This window comes from Malaya genurostris, chromosome 3 (genome assembly GCF_030247185.1).
Source record: "Malaya genurostris strain Urasoe2022 chromosome 3, Malgen_1.1, whole genome shotgun sequence".
In the NCBI taxonomy this organism is placed as follows: Eukaryota; Metazoa; Arthropoda; class Insecta; order Diptera; family Culicidae; genus Malaya; species Malaya genurostris.
In genome coordinates this window covers 269,502,800-269,521,456 of record NC_080572.1, presented here as the reverse complement: position 1 = coordinate 269,521,456, position 18,657 = coordinate 269,502,800, and the positions used below count along the sequence as shown (strand labels likewise).

Sequence of the window (18,657 nt, the reverse complement as noted above, 5' to 3'; positions counted from 1 at the left end):
TCGTTTGTGGTGGGACTTCAAGTGGAAGTAATCGCCTTTATTCTGAATAACGACGTATTGATTTTTCGATCGAATGTGGTTTGATCGAATCATAGCTACCTTTGATTTTGCTAGCGTTATGGGGAATACAAATGAAATATAAGGGAAAAAACGATACGACGTTATTCAGAATAAGGGCGAATTTTCACAATTTGAGTGTCGCGATGAGTATCAAAACATCCATTTGACACCGTTATGTTAGCAGTATTTCAGGCTTTCCAGTATTCGGTCAAAAATGTCATTAGATTTTAGCTGTCTTTATAAGTGAGGTAGTGATCGCTTATTAGTTTGGAAAGACGCTTTCAAATGAACAGCTGTTGTCAATCTACTTACAGTCACTTTTGACGAAGCTAGTTTTTGTCTTTCTCTGTGGAAATGATGTAGAATCACAGAAAAAACGACTTTTGGCCGGAACTTCGGATACCCCTAGTGCTGTACACTATTTGGCTCAGCTCGACTAGGTCAGAAAATGACTGTATGTGTGCGTATCACCTTTCTATTTTTTCATCATATTTACGGATGTCGGTGAAATTTTACTGACTTTCAAACAGCTGAACATTCAGTAATCAGATCAGGAAAACATTTATTTACTGAACGATCGCAAAATTACACTAAACATCTTTCTGTCACAATTAGACTGACTTTTTCGTAGGTTATTACCGAAGTTCAATAGAATTTACGAATATTTCGGAAATATAATAACGTCATCAACTTAGAAGTATTTATGTTTTTCGGTAAAACTAAGGAAGCACACAAATTTTAAAAAAAAGTATGAGTGTGTAATGCCAGAGACATAGCTGGATGTCGTGAATACGAATAAACGGACACCCCCAGGAACTCCAACCCCCCTCCGCCTCCTGCGCACGGGCCCGGTTCATTATGTAAATTGTGCTAGCTTGCTCCCTTTGGACTACTAGAATTTGAAAGAGGTAAGAGGTAAACAACGTTGCATTGTGCAGTTGATTCTGAAATAAACAATATTCTATGTTTTTTGTTTGTTTTTAAATTCTCTATGGAACAACGTTTTTGTTTGAAAAATAAAGATTTTTACAAAAACTGCAACCAAATTGTGATTTTTTAGTATAATTTGTTTAAAAAAAGTAATTGTTGAGCAGGCATGGTAATCGTAAAATTGCCTCTACTCAAGCTTAGCAAAACCCATTTGTATCCAAAAATTGAGGAGTTTCATAAAAAATATAGTTGGCCGATGTGCGATGGATGTCACTTAAAGTCAGTCACACTTTCATCAGACATACCCAATTTTTGGTAAAACACAATTTTGTGCAACTGAGTAACCACAAGTAAGCGTGTAGGATGTAAAGTTCAGTTTTACGGACTGTTTTTCGTCAAGCTGAGTCGAAACGGATTTGTATCCAAGTTTGAATCAGAATTCATTGCGATTTCTCAATGGATTCTGATTCACGGACAGAAACCGATTTTCAGTCAATCCTATTATATAATTCCATTTCGAAACACAGATGGACGAAAAGTAAACGTGGGGTCTTCATAAAACAAGATGATGCAGAAGTCATGGCTTACTGGCGTTGGTAATCAAAACTTCATTAATAATCCATGCGTTTTTTTGGTATGACAGGTAAAATAAATATGTTTTGATTCCATTGCGAAAGCATGCAAAATTTCCGTTCTGTATTTCTATCGAATGATGCTTTTGTATGTAAAACTTGAACTCGATTGAAACATAGGATGTAAATTTCACACTCGATCGAAAAACTGAATCGAGGTTGAAACCTTTATATCTGTAAATATAAATCGATACATTTGAAGAGTAGTGTTTGTCTGAAATTCCTTTGCAAAATGAACTTGAATAGTTTGCTTCTGAGCCAAACATCAAAATCACACAAGAATAAATGTTTTTTGTTTGTTGTTTTTTTACGGCCAACTAGCTAGTTAATTGTTCATCCCGCACGAACTGTTCTACCTGATGGCACATTATTGTGTTGACTGGAGTAACATGTACCCATAGACTATGTTCAAAAGCTACATTAACATTCTTTACCTACCCCTAAAAGTTTACCTAGGAGTCATATTTAAGCTGACAAATTCAGTAATCAATTCATAACGTATTCTACCGTCGGAACATTCACAGTTTATGTCATCTTAGAAAGTTAATATAGTGATGGTTGTGTTATCAAATAATTCCGTAGACCGATCGGTCCATACAAATCTTACATCCGATTTGTATAAAGTGAACATGTGGACTGCTCTGATAGAAGTAGCCTCAATACGCTACGAAAAACTAATCTCGGACGAACTGCAGCTTCACCAGCAAACACTGCAGCATAATGAGAACTCCGCTCAGAACATGTCCAAAATCCTAGATCAGAAGTCCTTGGTCGTCAAAGAAGATTTCCAGTTCCTGGCTAACGACGAAAGCATCAACAGCAGCTCCGCTCAGAGTCAAACCAGTACTCCAACGAAGAGACCACGAGTGCTGTCGGAAACTGAATCCGAACAGGAATCTCAACGATCGACTTCGGATCCGGATGGAAATGTTCGCGATTGGTATCCGAGTTTGGTTAAATCGTTACGACGTTCGAAGAACTTGCCACAGGTTTCCGTAGATCGTCTAGCGCAGTACGGTATTTCTATGTCCTACAACAAGAACATGGCGCGAAGATTTCCCGGATCGGAAAATCGAACCCCAGAACAGCAAGCAATTCGAGAGAAGAACACCCTGGCTGCCCGACAGAGTCGCGCTAAGATGCGAGTGATGGACGAAATGCTTAACCAAGAGGCCAGTGTTGAAAAAGTCATAAACCAGCACATGAAGGAACGATTGGCCGCTTGTTTCATGTACGTCAATGTTGTACGAGAGAAGTTACAGTTGAAACAAATGAATTTTCTGGACGAATTTGAGCATGCGACAGCGGATCACGGTTCGAAACCGACGGAAGTGCGACAAGTTCTTCGGCCCCGTGTGATTGTGCATACCAACCAGGCGATATCTGATGACTCAAAAAATATGTCAGGTATATCTAACTCCAGCACTACCCGAGGCAATGACAAATTACGTGAATGTGTTAAGTGATCGTAGATGTTATAACTTGCATCTAAACTGTTTTTTTTTGTGATTACCTGTGAACCTTATTTTGTAGTGATCTTTTTTGTAAATAAATCGTTTTTTTTTTATTAATAAACATTTTAATTTTTAAAAGCCTTTTAATTTCAATCTTATTTAAGTTGGTTGCGTCGAAAATTCACAATTTAATTTGGATTTTTGTGTTAAGACACTAGAAGCAGTCTTGATCTCAATTTTTACTTTAACTCACCGAGAGGGTAGAGAGAAGAATAAAAATGAGGAAAAGATGAAATTTTGCAAAAAAAAAAACAATCGCCTGGGTTTGAGCACGCCTCCTTTAAAAAAAAACAGGAAAAATTGTTTGAAGACGATGACACGAATTTGATTTGATTATTGGGATATAAGTGGGGATATGTACCTCAAACCAGAAGCCTTTTGTAGCTTTCGAATTATTATTTTTCGTACTATTTTTTGTGCAAGACCAAAAGTGATTATTTTTGCCCCGGACTCCCCTACAATAATTATGTTTTGAAATATTTGGAAGATATGAAAAAAAAAAACAAATCACTAAAGTCTTTTGTATTCGGTATTACCCTTTTGTGGAATTTGAAATTCTGTTTCCGCAGGCTTCGCTGTTGAATCGTAATGCTTCCATGGCTATTGCTACAATCTTATCGGCACCTAATCTTATCCAACTAATAGTTCTTGCTAAAGTTTAAATTTATTTTGAGCCAGTTTGTCAATGACATCAGCCAAAATGGGCGTATCTGTTTTGCATTATCCATTTTTGTAACTGAAGAGTAAAAAATTGTGTACGTCACTAGACTTTCAATCTATCACATCCACAAAGGGGAACGCAAATTTATTGACATTTATATCGTCTCTGGACTCTGACAGTTGGGTTAAACGAAGACTGAAAATCAAACCGTAATTAAGTAATAATTACTAATTCTTTACTTGCGATAAGTAATAATTATTAAATCAGTCTGTCTGGAAGCTGTCTGTGAGATACTGTGTAATGCCCGCTGGTACAGGGCTGGCAGATGTTCGATCAGACATCCGCTAATGTCTGTCAGAAATTTCTGTCCGCTCTCTGGCAGAAATCCAACAATATTCCAACTTCAATGCAACAATCGCTTGTTGCCGGTTATAGTCGGTTTTATTTTAATCTGAATCTTACCTGACAAGACTAACTAAATCGTTTAGAATCGGCTCGACACGACTGGAGACGATTTTTTTTTCTACACGGAGAAACTTGCGATAGCAAAACAACTAATACATTAGTTATTTTTTAAATATGATTCGTTAAAATTCGGTACTAATCGATTGTAGTTAAAACTGTAAGTAGAGACGGACGAGCAGTGTCCCATCTCAAATCACGGCAATGTTCACGGCATTCTCGTCAAATCGGGTCAGTTTTATGTTTTTCGTAAAATCCAATCAATTTTACCCTAAACTTTCCATGTTTCGAACACTTGCTACACTCCCTCTCCCTTGAAATAACGTAACGTAATAGTCTCCTTTGATATCAAATAGTATCTGTATATGTCAAGAAGCATAGTTTCGAATAAATTTTATATTACTGTTAGTGAATTTATTACAGCTCCTTTGAGTAAAGTAGGAAGCATCTGAGCCCGTAATTAAGTATCGATTCCCACCTTTTATACATGTGCCAAAATTTTGCGTTGCATTCAAATTACCAATAGCAATACAATCTAGCACGACCTTGAAATTTATGTTCCTCTCACAAAAAATGGCAAATGAAAATTGGTTTTCAAAACCCCCTTGCCGTCTAATTCAGTGCCCTTCCCCCTTGTTTGTCGACAAATAAGAAAAAAATACAATAAACACCCCTTTTTGCCTTTCTCATAAAGAAAGTTTATGCAATCACTGTGAAAACCGACTTTTGAACCGAGATTCGACTCAGTTCGTCGAGTACGCAAAATGTCTGTGTGTGTATGTGCGTATGTGTGTATGTAACGTTTTTTTGCATTAACTTTTCTCTGAGATGGCTGAACCGATTTTCACAAACTTAGATTCAAATAAAAGGTCTTGTGGTCCCATAAAAAATTCCTGAATATTATTTGGATCCAACTTCCGGTTCCGGAATTATGGGATAAAATGTGCAAAAAATTGTGAATATAAGTGCACTAACTTTTCTCAGAGATGGCTTAACCAGTTTTCACACACTTAGATTCAAATGAAAGGTCTTGTGGTCCCATACAAAATTTCTGAATATTATTTGGATCCGACTTCCGGTTCGGGAGTTATGGGGTAAAATGTGCAAAAAAAAAGAAAATATGTGTTCTAACTTTTCTCATAGATGGCGCGACCGATTTTCACAAACTTAGGTTCAAATGAAAGGTCCTGTGGTGCCATGCGTAATTCCTGAATTTCATGCGGATCCAACTTCCTTAAAAAAAATCTAAATCGACCTCAAATCTTTTCGAATTGATAGTTTTTATCAGTAAACGGTCAAACAAACCGATTTCGGTTATTTTTTTAAGAATCGAAGAAAATTATTTTGAAGAATACCACAGTATTATATATGATAGTATGATTGATATGAGGAAGGCATCATTACGCCACTAGGTGGATTAAAACAGGTTTTAAAGGTACACTCCACAAACTTCATCCATTTGATCACCTGTGCAATGAATATCTAATCTCGTGAAGAAAAATAAAAAATACCTTTATAACCTTTGTATTGCCAAAAGTAAATGCGCTAAGTTTGGGGATAATTTACTGGGTTGTTATATCGATCATCTTCAAGCTGTTATCAATATTATATTTTTATTGCCTGTCGAAAAATGTCTATTTCTGTAAAAGTCGAAACATTTTGCCTCAAATTCACACTGTTAGCAAATACTTAATACACTACACCCCCCAATTTTTTTGCTACTGCTGGATGGATCATCAATTTATTAAGAAAAATGTACCAAATAAACTGATATTTTTCTATTCAGTTTCCGCTTTACGACGGCGAAGAAAACTGCTTTTGCGTTTTGCAACAATGGCTGTTTCCCTAAGATTGCAGATTGCCTCTTAAGATATGAGTCGCCCTCAATCAAAATGAAACTGAACAATGAGGGTTCCTTTCTACAACTGGCTCACCGGAAGCACCTTTTTATTACTATTTTGGAGCATATGAACCCTAGCTTTAGTGATTTGAGAGTTCTCCGTGTAAGCAGTTAAATTCGATGTAAATGTTGGCACGGCACGAAGCTGCCAACGGGTTCATATTTGTTGGAACACTAGGGTCTTGCGAAAACGAGGTCAGATGCTGCTTTTAACTAACACTGTAGTCTGCTAGAATCTGCATGCCTTACAGACATGCACAAAAAAACAATGCATAATATCTGGAAGTAGAACTTCGAGTACTTGACATGTACAAGACAAAAATCCTGTGTTCTTAAATCAACAAAAAAGCCACATATCGTGAATGGATAAGTTAAGTCTTACATAACACATGGGCTGAAAAGTACTGGGCCTGACACATAGATGGCGCTAGTTTTATTGCAGCCACCTATTCCTTAGTTTGTGAGTTATTGTGCTAAGAGTGACGCTATTTTTGTTATGTTCAGAACAATGGATCAAAAATAATTTCGTGTTTTAATTTTACACTGCTTCTTGATGCGAAAAAAATACCGTTCAAGCATTGAAAAGTGTTATGGAGACTCCGTTCCATCAAAAATAAAAATAAAACGTTGGTTTTCTGACTTCAAACGTGGTCGTGGAGACACCGATGATGCAGAACGCAGTGGACGTCCAAATGAGGCGGTAACACCAGAAAACATTAAAAAATCCACAAAATCGTTTTGAATGATCGAAAAGTGAAGTTGCGTGAGTTAGCTGACATCGTGAAGGAATCAAAAGAACGTGTTGGCATTTGACTATAAGAAAGCTCTGTTCAAAGTGGGTGCCGCGTTTGCTCACTGTTGACCAAAAACAAGAACGTGTTGATGATTCTGAGGAGTTTTTGGTCATGCTTAAACGTAGCAAACCAGAATTTTTACGTCGATATGTGACAATGGATGAAACATGGATTCATCACTTTACTCCAGAATCAAAACGATCGTCGTCTTAGTGGACAGCAACTGTGAACCTCGTCCGAAGCGCCAGAAAGAACAACAATCGGTTGGAAAGGTGATGGCTTCGGTATTTTGGGATGTGCGTGGTATAACATTTATCGACTATCTTGAGAATGCAAATACTATCAACAGTGAATATTATATAGCGTTATTAGAGCGTTCGATGACTAAAATTGCAAAGAAACGACTGCATATGACAAAGAAATTTGTTTCATCAAGGCAACGCATCGTGTCACAAGTCAATCAACATAAAGGCAAAACTACATGAATTGAACTTTGAATTACTCCCACATCCACCGCATTTGTCAGATTTTGATCCCAGCGACTACTCGCTGTTCGCAGACCTGGAAAAAATGCTCACCGGTAAGAAATTTCGCACGAATGAAGGTTAGTGATGTCTGATTTTTCGTATCAATTGATTATTAGGTATTCGATTAATAAAAGAGGAGTCGATTAGTGTAATCGATTTTTATTAAGCATTATTCGATTAATGCAATTAATTGATCAAATTATTCTAAACAGAATTAGAGCTGCCAAATTAAAATCTGTGTTGAATACCAAATCTTTACCATTAGTGTATACAGTAAGAAATGTAATATGAGAAAATGTGGTTGAAATGTCTAGAAAATTCAATAATATCTATGATCAAACGGATGGAAAAATGTATGAACATTGTAACCGTAGGCAGAATGGATCAAAAATCATTATTTAAACTGAAGTTCGCAAAAAAAAAGTGAAAGTGCAACTCTCATCATAGCAACGTTCAGACTAAAGCTTCGGACAGAGTGAACGCGAGGAGCTGAGCCGAGCTTGGTGCTGACCAAAGCAGGAGACGTACTTACAGCAAAACAGAGGGACCCTATCAGAGTGAAAGTTGAGCCGATTTCTCACTTGTACTCTAAAAGAGTCCTTTTGATTAACTACTAGTATTATTCTTGTTTTTGATTTGCCAATGTTAGTCACCAGCTCGGCTTCGCTTCTCGCGCCCACTATGTCTGTAGCCTAAGGCTAAACGTTATCTACTAAGACTGTGAACCATTTCACGGTTAACTTTAATTTTTGGTTGATCAAAAATAACCTTGCTCTCGAACAGAGTTATTTTTGACAACATCAAAATAACCACTCAAGTGTCAGATTCAACCAAAAGTTAAAATTACCCGCGAAATGGTTCACAGCCTAACTGATATAAATCTCGAATAATTGATTGCTATTAATCGATTAGCTCGATTAGTGACACTGTCGTTAATCGATTACAGATACTCGATTACTTCAGACTTTTAATCGATTATTTTGATTAATCGAGTAAAAAATACATCACTAACTGAGGCATATTTTGAAGGTTTTAGGATTAGTTGCTTTATTTTCAAAGTCTATATACACACTTAAAACCATTTCTTGAGCTCGGCATAATAAAATGCCGAAACTGATCAGCAACACTTAAATTTGCTGATTGCTCAGTAATCAATACGCATGTTTCTGAACTTCGTTAAATGCATTCACTGATATTTCGGTAAAATGCTTCACTTTGCCGAAATTTGGCATAATTGCTTGCTGAATTTATCAGTAAACAACAGATATGCCGACATCAGCAGAGACGTTTGCCGAGATTTCGGAATATGCGCTAGCTGTTGCCGAGATTCAGCACGACAGCTGTCATTTATTGCCGCGTTACATTTTCGCTTCGCATTGTGCGATTATTTTCTAATGAAATTCTCGAGTGAAAAAATGGAGAATCTTCGAAGAAGGGTGGAACCGTGTGGAAAGCGTCCTCGAGACAAAACTTTGGGGGATATGCGAAAAAATAACCCAATGCAAGGAATAATTCAATAGATCAAAGTAAGTTTATTCTTTGAACAATCCGTATATGCATCATTAAATATTGAACATTTTTGTAAGCCGAAAATCAATGCATATTTTTATTTTCATATTTCCAGCTCGACTCAAGGTGGCCGCATCTGGAAACGCCGCTTTTTATTTATGCTACATGTTTTCAGGTAGGCTTTAAGCACTACTGGCAACAAATTTGTAAGCCTCCTTTAAGTGTTAATAAAATGAATTTTTTATCCTGAATGGCGTGTTTATAATGTTGAGAAAATACAAAATTAATTGACTAGATTTTTAATTACTGATGATTCGGTAATTTATTTTTTTCATTTTTTCGTTTTATTGGATTGCCGAATATTCAGTGAACGTTTCACTGAGCAAACAGTAAATCTTATGCTGACGATTTCGGCAATATTTGACGTTTGTCAAATTTTAGGGTGCCGAGACGCTCAGTAATTTTATTTTTGCCGAGATGATTGCTGATTACTCGGCTGTGCGAATCTCGGCATTTTTTTGCCGAGACTCAGCTAAAAAAATTAAGTGTGTACCGTGTATATTACTTAACGCTTTCCACGCGGCCTTGTATCCGTGACTGGGTTAGGTTCCCGATCTAGAAAACATATTGTGAAAACTTCTTGAAATAATATTTATCCTTCTGCTTTGATGTTTGCTTTTGTTGACTTACCTTATGATAAAAAAAGAACCGGAATTTTCATTTTAAAATCCCCGCGCTTGTCCAATCGGTAAACTTTTATTCGCTCAACGTTGGCAAAACTTTTATACACATTCTGTCAAATTTTGACAGTTTGTCTATACAAAGAAGTTGAAAAATTTTCGTGTGGCGATTTCTATAATGGATGAAAATTTAGAACAACGTGCGTGCATCAAATTTTGTGTTGCAAATGGATTTAAGTGTTCCGAAACGTTGAAAATGTTAGAAAAGACACAGACATACGAGTGGTATAAACGCTTCAAAGGTGGTCGTACAAGCTTGGATCATGATGAGATCCCTGGCCGCCTAACAACATCTGTTACTGAAGAAAACATTGAATCGGCGAAGCAAATCGTGTTGCAAAATCGTTCTGTACCGATTAGAGAGATTGCTATTATAAGTTTTTTATTTATACCCGGTTTTAATCAAATTTTGGTCTTTTCGCCGGGTTTGTATCAGTTGGGGGGGGGGGGAGATTTTAGGGGGGGAAGGGTATTGTAAGGGGTGGAGGTTGGGGAAGGGGGTGAGTTTACATCGAGTAGTAATTTCATTGTCTAATTTACATTTCAATGAGTCGAGAGGGGAAAGAGAGAGGGAGAAGTGTGTTTACAGTTTATTGTTTTAAGAACTATTGAAGGAGAGAAGGAGAGAGAGAAAAAAAGAAGAAAGAAAGAGAGAGATATGTGTAAGGGAAAAAGCTTAAAACTAGGGGTTTTTAGTAGATTTTCGGTAGGGGTATTACAGTTTTAGGTCGTGGTGAACATCTTTCTTGCTGTACTTGGAGGCTCCACTCCAGGCTTCGGGGGGTTCGGGTGTGGGTTGACATCATTCTGGGCCGCGGAGAATATCCCTGGGGGACTCGTCCCCAGCGGATGGCCGCTAGCGGGTGTTGACAGAATCCGTCCATGTGTGGCAGAATCTGTCCATGTCTACGGGGCCGCGGTGAACATTCCCGGGGGTACACCCCGGCGGATGGCCGCTTCTGGGTGGGTCGTGGATGAAGGGGGTCCGGTATACCTCGCTGGTGATTGTGATTGAGGCCGTGGTCGACATCCCGGGGGGTCCGCCCCCCGTGGATGACCCACGGAACGGTGAGGTCGCTTTCCGTCCCTCTTTCCTCCAGCCTTTTCAGGAGATTCGGTATGTCGGGAGGGTGGCGAAGAAAACTGACACTTTTTTTTCCTTTTTTAACGACCTATCCGGTGGTCGGGTTTTCTAGGGTAACTACCCGATTTTTATACGTGATCGGGTAGTATTGGTAGTACACTTTCTACGACCTATCCACGTGGTCGGGATTCACTAGCACTCACACTGCACAATTTCGGCTTCACTATGGCCGATTATTCGGCTAGAATCACTATGGCGTCCTCGCGCCGGGTGGCTGACCCCGTGCCCCGGTAGCAATGGCGTACCGAAGCACGTGGTAGCAAACTGCTTACGTTTCACTCAACTGTCCATGCGGTATCTCACTGATCGCTGCCGGTGGCAGGGTCCGGGCCCCGGGAACAGCAAGATGGCTGTCCCGAGCACGCGGTTGGTTGTTCACTTCAACTCGCGGAAAACTTATCGAGATTCACTGGATTTCCCGGTAAAAAACTTTTCCGTGGCCTAACACGATTGGGCAATACTCTAAAAATGCAAAAAACGACCGATAAAAAGGAAAATTATTCCCGGTTCGCGAAAAAGGCACTCTCGAATAAACCGTAGAGGAGCGATATCGAAACACAACCGTAAAGACCAAATGTTCGTACAGAACTGTGTGTTGGGCATCTCTTATGGATCAGCCAAACACATTTTAACTGATGTTTTGGGTTTGAAACGCGTCGATTCTCGGCTGGTGCCAAAAAAGCTGAATTTCATTCAAAAACAGCGTCGTGTTGATGTGACCAGAGAGATGATTTCCAACGCAGATAGTAACCCCACATTCATTGAATGCATCATAACTGGTGAAGAGGTGTGGATCTATGAATATGACGTCGAAACCGCACAACAATCGAACGAATGGCGCTTCGAAGGCGAGCCGAAACCATCCATTATAAAAATCGCCACACGAAAATTTTTCAACTTCTTTGTATAGACGCCAAACAAAAACTAATCGTACGATATGCGTCAAAATTTGACAGAATGTGTATAGAAGTGTTGCCAACGTTGAGAGAATAAAAGTTTACCGATTGGACAAGCGCGGGAATTTTGAAATGAAAATTCTGGTACTTTTTTGATCATAAGATACGTTAAACTTAAATACGCCCTAGCTAGCTTAGATTGAATCCTTAATCTCATACCCACCCAAATCTCCAATTCCGTGAAACCTAGGAAAGAGTCTGATGAGTCGTTATCCTTCCATAAAGTAGATAAAACATCAACATCGCCTCTCTTCCTTACCTTTTATCGTTTCATGTGAATGATTGATTCTGGGACAGCTGGCAATCATGATTTTATTTTGTTGGCCTTGAGATATTTAGTGTCGATTAAATGACAATGAATACTCTCAGAAACGGCCTAATTTTAGCAAAACGCAGTCGTTGAGTTAAAGTTGAATAATTAAATATCAGTCCATTTAAGGCATTTTTCTGAATAAAATGATCGTATCGAAGTATCGAAGGAAACATTTTTTTTGCGGATTTTTCAAGATTATGAGTAGAAGAACTAACTCAAATTAGGACCAAAATTTTGTTCTACAGTTTTTTCAATCCAGTAAAACAAGAGATTTTCATCACTCTGCAAAAGCCAAACCGCAACAATTTCTCTTGAATCAGAACGAATTTCTCAACATTCCTACGAAAAAAGCAGCCGAACGACTTAATTTGAAGATCCTTCAGTTTATTCTCAGGACAGTGTATGTCAGCAAATCAATCAGATTTCCTCTCGTCGCTTATGTTTCAAAATATTCCTACGCAGTGTTTATTTGTTTTGTTTATAGACTCGTTGCGGTCAGTGCTTTTCGTGTTATGACTAATATTATTATCGCTACTCTGATTAGTTTTCCACAGTACCTGCAGAGGTATATATGTTTGGATATTTCATGGTGTCCACATCAGCGAATAGAATTTTTTTCAAAGTGTTCAACAAAACATAAAAAATATATACTTACTTAACTTAGCATTATCATCCTTGATTGGATTTTCCTGCTACTAGAGTGAAACAATCTCTCAGTATGATTAACAAAACTTTAACAATTAAATGATCAACAATTCTCTTTTCTGTTTATTACTGACTTGTGACTCAACAGTGTAGTATCTGTTAAAATAAGGACCTGCCTTCAGTAGAGGCTTCTCTCAGTGAACACTATTTGACAAATTACTGTATGTGGTTGAAGTAATTGGTTTCAAACATTCTGAGAAAAGAAACTTTTGGCACATTCCATCACAAACGAATCACATTTTGCTGTGTGTTTTCTGGATTTTTGGATCTAGTAAGAACGGATTGAATGCTGCCATGGACATGTGTTTCATATGAATGCTGAAATGTGTGATATTTACTCGCTCACTTCTGTTTGAACACATGCGTTTTCGACGGATTGATAAGTTTCTCCAATTGGTCTTCCCGAAGAAAGTAATGAATTTGGTTTATTTGTTTCATTTCTATAAAGAGCGTATTTTCTCTTTTGTTTCATGGACTAGGTTCGACACAATCGATCAATGTCAATTCATTAATATTTAACTCTGAAAATCTGGGTTTATTTGCGCGATCTTCAAATGGTTGACATAATTATCTTTGTGTTTTTTTTTGAATTACAGAACATAATAAAATCATTTCGAACACGAACTAGATGACATACTAAAAACAAATTCGAATTTTGATTTGAGATCCAACTATTCAACATATTTTTAAAAAAAAACATCACTCAATAAGGTAAACTGAGGTATTTCAGTCGAATGAAAAAAGAATGAGCAGAAAATTCTTCATTCGAGTTGCAAAGTTTACTATGAAGATGGAAAAATGTTCCTTATTATTCTGACTATCCAGTGGGTTTCCGAGCGACATCGGATGGGTTCTTCTATCCCGATTGATTTCCTGAGTACCGTTCAGATTAAATTTTTCAATAGAAATTTCCATTTCTGGTTGATCACTTATTCTTGTTATGAGCGCCATGGAGGCAAAGTATCCGATCGTTGAATTGATAGATTCGCATGATTAGATTGTGCATTTCTCTGTGATTATCGAATAAATTTGTTACTGTTTTCTCTATCTAACGAGTAAATCGTGCAACCTGTTGCTTTTACTATACTAACGTAATTTAACGTAATGCCCTGAACATTAGCCATTTCTACTTATTTGAAATATGGCTCCAATCACTTTCATTGGTTTCGACTGCAACAAGTACCTTTATCATCTAAGCCTTTATGCTTTTATTTGAGTTTACATTTATATCACCGGACAAATCTCTTGCCAATCAGCTTTCAGCTAGTCTCGTCACATTTTCTTCCTCTGTTCTTAAAAATACATATAAAGGTCAATAACATAGATGTACATAAATTCTCTGTTTCACTGCCTGTTGCCTCCTGAAGACACAGTTTAAAAATAATCGATTTTACATTAATTCCTATTTTACATGATAAAAAAACAGTAGCATTTCCGCTGAAGTTGAATCTCGCCGTGCGTGTGTGTGACTTCTAGAATCATGTCATGTAACGCATAATTTCACGTAAAGCATACAACAGTTCCGCCTGGTTCCGAGCTTCCAGTATCATCAGATTGACGTGAACCTGTGGTAAAGTGTGAGAAAATGGCATCGCAAATAACTACACAATCGTACAGTTTACCGCCGGTCACCGGTCATTTCCAGTACTAACCTTTTCACTATGCTGCAGCTCCACCAGAACGCTGTCGTAGTCGTTCTTGGTGATCCGTTCCGGGAAGCAGCAGGCCGTTTTGATGAACATTTTCAACGTCCGATCGAGCAGCTGGTTTACCTCTCCGTAATCGTAGTCGTCATGCCGGATTCCGTAGATGCACTGGATGTAGTTCCAGATCGCCCGCCGGAACTTCGACGTATCCACGTTGGTTCGACCGGCGATGGTGTAGTAGGTCAGGTTGAATGCTACACGAAATTTATCGTCCAGATAGAAACCGACATCGTTGTACAGCCTGAAACGAAAGGGGACCGAGATGATGTTGAGAGTATGGTCGAGAGATACTAATGTTATTTTTTTTTACGAAGAGGCTCAATAATTCTCAAATGTCTTTAGGTTAGACTAGAAAGTACAGAATCACATGGACTGTGCAGAGTGTACAAAAGGTGCCATTTTTGACCGCAGCGATTTTTGAGAGGTTATTATTAACTGGCAGATCAGTTGTTTATACTGCACAAACTTTGCAGTTTCGAGTCCTGTTCGTAGATCTATGTCTTTTCGCAATCTGTTTTTTTGGCTACCGATAAATATAAATATATATTGTGCCTTAGTTCGCTCTACGCTCGAATACGCCTCGGTTGTCTGGTCACCGTACTACCAAAACGATATCCAACGCATTGAAGCAATTCAACGGAAATTTGTTTGATTTGCTTTGCGTCGGCTTCCTTGGAGAAACCCTTGGAACCTCCCAAGTTACCATGCCAGATGCAAACTGATTGACCTCGATTTGTTATCTGTCCGTCGAGACGTCAGCAAGGCTACTTTTGTGGCTGATCTCCTCCAATCAAGAATAGACTGCTCCGAGCTCTTACAGCTTTTACAAATAGATATCCATCACCGTAATCTTAGAAACTATTCTTTTCTTAGGACCCCCTATGCTAATTATGGGTATAACAAGCCTTTTGCCAGCATGTGCCGAATATTCAACCACTGTTCCAATTCATTCGACTTTAATCACGAAACGTTATCAAGAAATTGTTCCTAGGGTTACTATCTAATTAGTTTTAGTTTTAGTTAGTTTAGAAATGCTATTTTTAAGTGAAATGTATCATTTGGATGATTGTAATCTGTTGATGCTAAAGATGAGGAGGTTTTATGCCTGTTGGAGAGCAAGTTTGACAGAAACTAACTCCACCGGGCTTTTCCCTTCTGATATCGAATTATAGAACCTAGTGTAAGTCATTAAAAACAATTCGATTTAAGGAAACAAAATTGTGACTACCCCACCGGTAAAAGAAATGCTTAATCTGTCAGGTCAAGCTGTTGAAGATGGATAAATATGATGACAGGCTGAGCATTTCTTTTACCGGTGAGGTAGTCACAATTTTATTTTCCTAATCTTTTTTTGCCGATGAGTTTGTTCCAAATTTTTCCTTCATTGTTTTCAATGTCTTTCAGTTTTTTTGTACATCGATTTTTCAATTGCCGAATCCGAGGACTCGATCTTGTAATGTTGAAGCAATAACATTTTCACACTTCTAATGTTTTTATTTGGTTATACTTCTTTGGAAATTTCATTTATTTATCTCATTCATTCATTAACGATAAAGTTCACTTCATCGACTCTAAACCAAGCAGGCCACGGAACAATATAGCTCGCTGCCAAATACAACGATGATAGGAACAAGCAATCAATTATTATATATTACGTGTGTATCTTCTTTTGAGACGGTACTGCTCCCGACTTTCGTTTTTGTATTCATATTCATGTTCATTAACATTCAATTAAGTCATTACGAAGACCATTTCGGATGTGTAATAATTCCTGAATCGAATCCTAATCAAATGCAGCAAACGATTACCGCCAATTAATCGATTTTGGGAACGATACTTTAGTTCGGGACTTTTACAGGTAGGTTATCATCAAATTCAAATTAATGTCGGATTGCTTTGATTTGACACACTCCACACATCGTGTCCGCTAGAACTGAATTGGAAAACCGGTTACTTCGTTTAAATTAAAATTACTAACAAAACGATTTCGTATGGACTCGAATCTAGCTTGTTCTAGATTTCTCTGACCATTTTTTCATGAAATCTGCATAATTAGACTAATCGTTTTAAATGATATATCCCTATTCTTGTCACGCCAGTATCATGAAAAAGTTTGATTGCATAACTTATAGCTTGGTATCGACGAATAACAAGGGGATCACTGACTTCTTAAAGATAGGGCTGTTAGTATAATGTGTTAGAGAATTACAATTTTTAAAGTAGAATAAAATTTTACTATTTCCCTCGGTCTTGCGATTGACTACTGTTCCCAGGGTTGTCTCCATAATTACTCGATACAGAAAGAGGCACGCTAGTACGATTCCATGGGTTATGTCTGGCAAAAAATATCTAAATTACATAAAATGGAATAAATTCAAAACTCTGACTATGCCAAATATGACTGGCGTTGTCTGTGACAGATCCTGAACAAAAGCGATCTACAAATCAAATCTTATCTTTAACGGTTAATTTTAACTTTTGGGTAAATTCTGACATTCGAGCGATTTATTTGATGTTGTCAAAAATAACCCTACTCGAGAGCATGATTATTTTTGACAGATCGATGGTTATTTTCCAACACTGAACAAAATCTTGCAATGAAAATTCTAATATAAATTCTTTAGTTGAAACTATTTCCAGTTGATAATAAACCCAAATAACTTTCCGTCCGTCAAATTTTGAAATGGGCCGCAGTTGTAGTTAAATTTAACTACTCGACACAAAATAACAACTCAAGTGTCAGATTTCAACCAATAGTTAAAATTAACCGCGAAATGGTTCACAGCCTTAGTGTACAAAAACATTACGGTTCTAATGACGTCCCTTCCTGACCTTCCTGTAAGACCAGTTCCCTGTGCATTGAACCGCAAACCCGACCATTATAAACTTTCTGGTTCCATTAAACTTCGTAATAACTTTCCCTTTTCATTGGAATGCTGAAATCAGGGCTCCGTAGAGAGGCTTAAGAAATTATTTTATAAAACTAGGTATGTTTACCATATATAAAACTTGCAACAATCAAACCTAAAATTAAGTTGCAGTATTTTCTCGTTGGATCTTTAAATTTTCACTGTAGTAAAATTCTTCATTATTTTCAATTGATTCATTTAAAATTGGTAAAAAAATCAACTTAATTGGGAAAAAGTAATAACATGCCAAACCTTACAGAATAGGTTCGTGTATTTAAGTAAGTAACACAGACCAGTTTATCTGATATAGAATGTACTACATGGAATAAAACGTCCCGGGCTTCTCGTGAATATTTTTGTTGAGAACAAGCCTCTAGATGGCTCAGTATCAAATATCATGACAATCTATCCACTAGTATTTGAATAACAGCTGATCGTGTCAGACGAGTTTTAGTTTTCATCAAGCTATAGAAAAAGACGAGTTTCGTGTCCTGATAAAACATAAAACGGTGAAATTTGATCATTTGCGGTACGGATTGGTCCACCTTCCCCCATATTCTCCAGACCTGGCCTTAAGCGACTTCCAAACCTGAAAACGGTTTCTCCAGGGAAAAAAAATATTCGTCGATTGCTGAGGTCATTGCAGAAACTGAAGCCTATTTTGGCCTTGACATTTTTTTTTTCAAAATGTAAAAAGGTTTCAATGCCATCATCACACATTTTTAATGCCAACGAAGAAATTGTTTGTTCATCTCACAGTGCGAAAGATTTTCGAGACTGGGAATAACTCTTATTCTTTCGATGGGGTGCAGTATGATGAATTCGGTAACATGTTGTGATATGCGATTACGACATTAGAAGACAAACATAAGAAAAGTTCCCAAGTGCAAATGACCGTTTCTTCTTGTTTACTTACTATTTCTATTATTACGGCATATTGCTGTAACTTCCAACAATTGTCTAACTACTGATCGAAAGTCGATGGATTCAGTCGTTTTTCTAGGTAAAGAGTTAGAGCGAGGGATTACCGATAGGACCGTAATAATCGAAAGAGAAACTCTCATTTGCACTTAGGACCTTTTCTCGTGTTTGTCTTCATTATTCGGATAAGAAAAGGGGTGTTGCGACGGTAAATTGAACTTTTTACGGTTTGTGTACTCAGCTAAATTAGGTCATGAAATGTGAAGGTTGAGGA

At 37.6% G+C, this 18,657-nt stretch overlaps 1 protein-coding gene and 1 long non-coding RNA gene across 7 annotated transcripts in view; one reads left to right on the top strand and one right to left on the bottom strand.

The window, feature by feature from the left end:
• Positions 1-8,553: 8,553 nt before the first annotated feature.
• On the top strand, positions 8,554-9,240 carry LOC131438329 (uncharacterized). Its single transcript, XR_009230923.1, has 2 exons — positions 8,554-9,006; positions 9,105-9,240. It is a non-coding gene; the product is annotated as an uncharacterized LOC131438329 (long non-coding RNA).
• A 3,265-nt stretch (positions 9,241-12,505) lies between these two features.
• The window catches only part of LOC131439151 (sestrin homolog), a 119,225-nt gene continuing 113,073 nt past the window's right edge, over positions 12,506-18,657 (bottom strand). For 4 of the 6 annotated variants that reach the window (XM_058609839.1, XM_058609835.1, XM_058609837.1 and 1 more), the window contains 2 exons: positions 14,500-14,794; positions 12,506-14,448 (listed from right to left, as the gene is read on the bottom strand). In XM_058609839.1, coding sequence (XP_058465822.1) covers positions 14,326-14,448; positions 14,500-14,794 — 418 coding nt within the window. In that variant the 3' untranslated portion in view covers positions 12,506-14,325. The remainder of the gene's footprint in view (positions 14,449-14,499; positions 14,795-18,657) is intronic. The other 2 variants (XM_058609836.1, XM_058609840.1) reach the window with 1 other exon arrangement.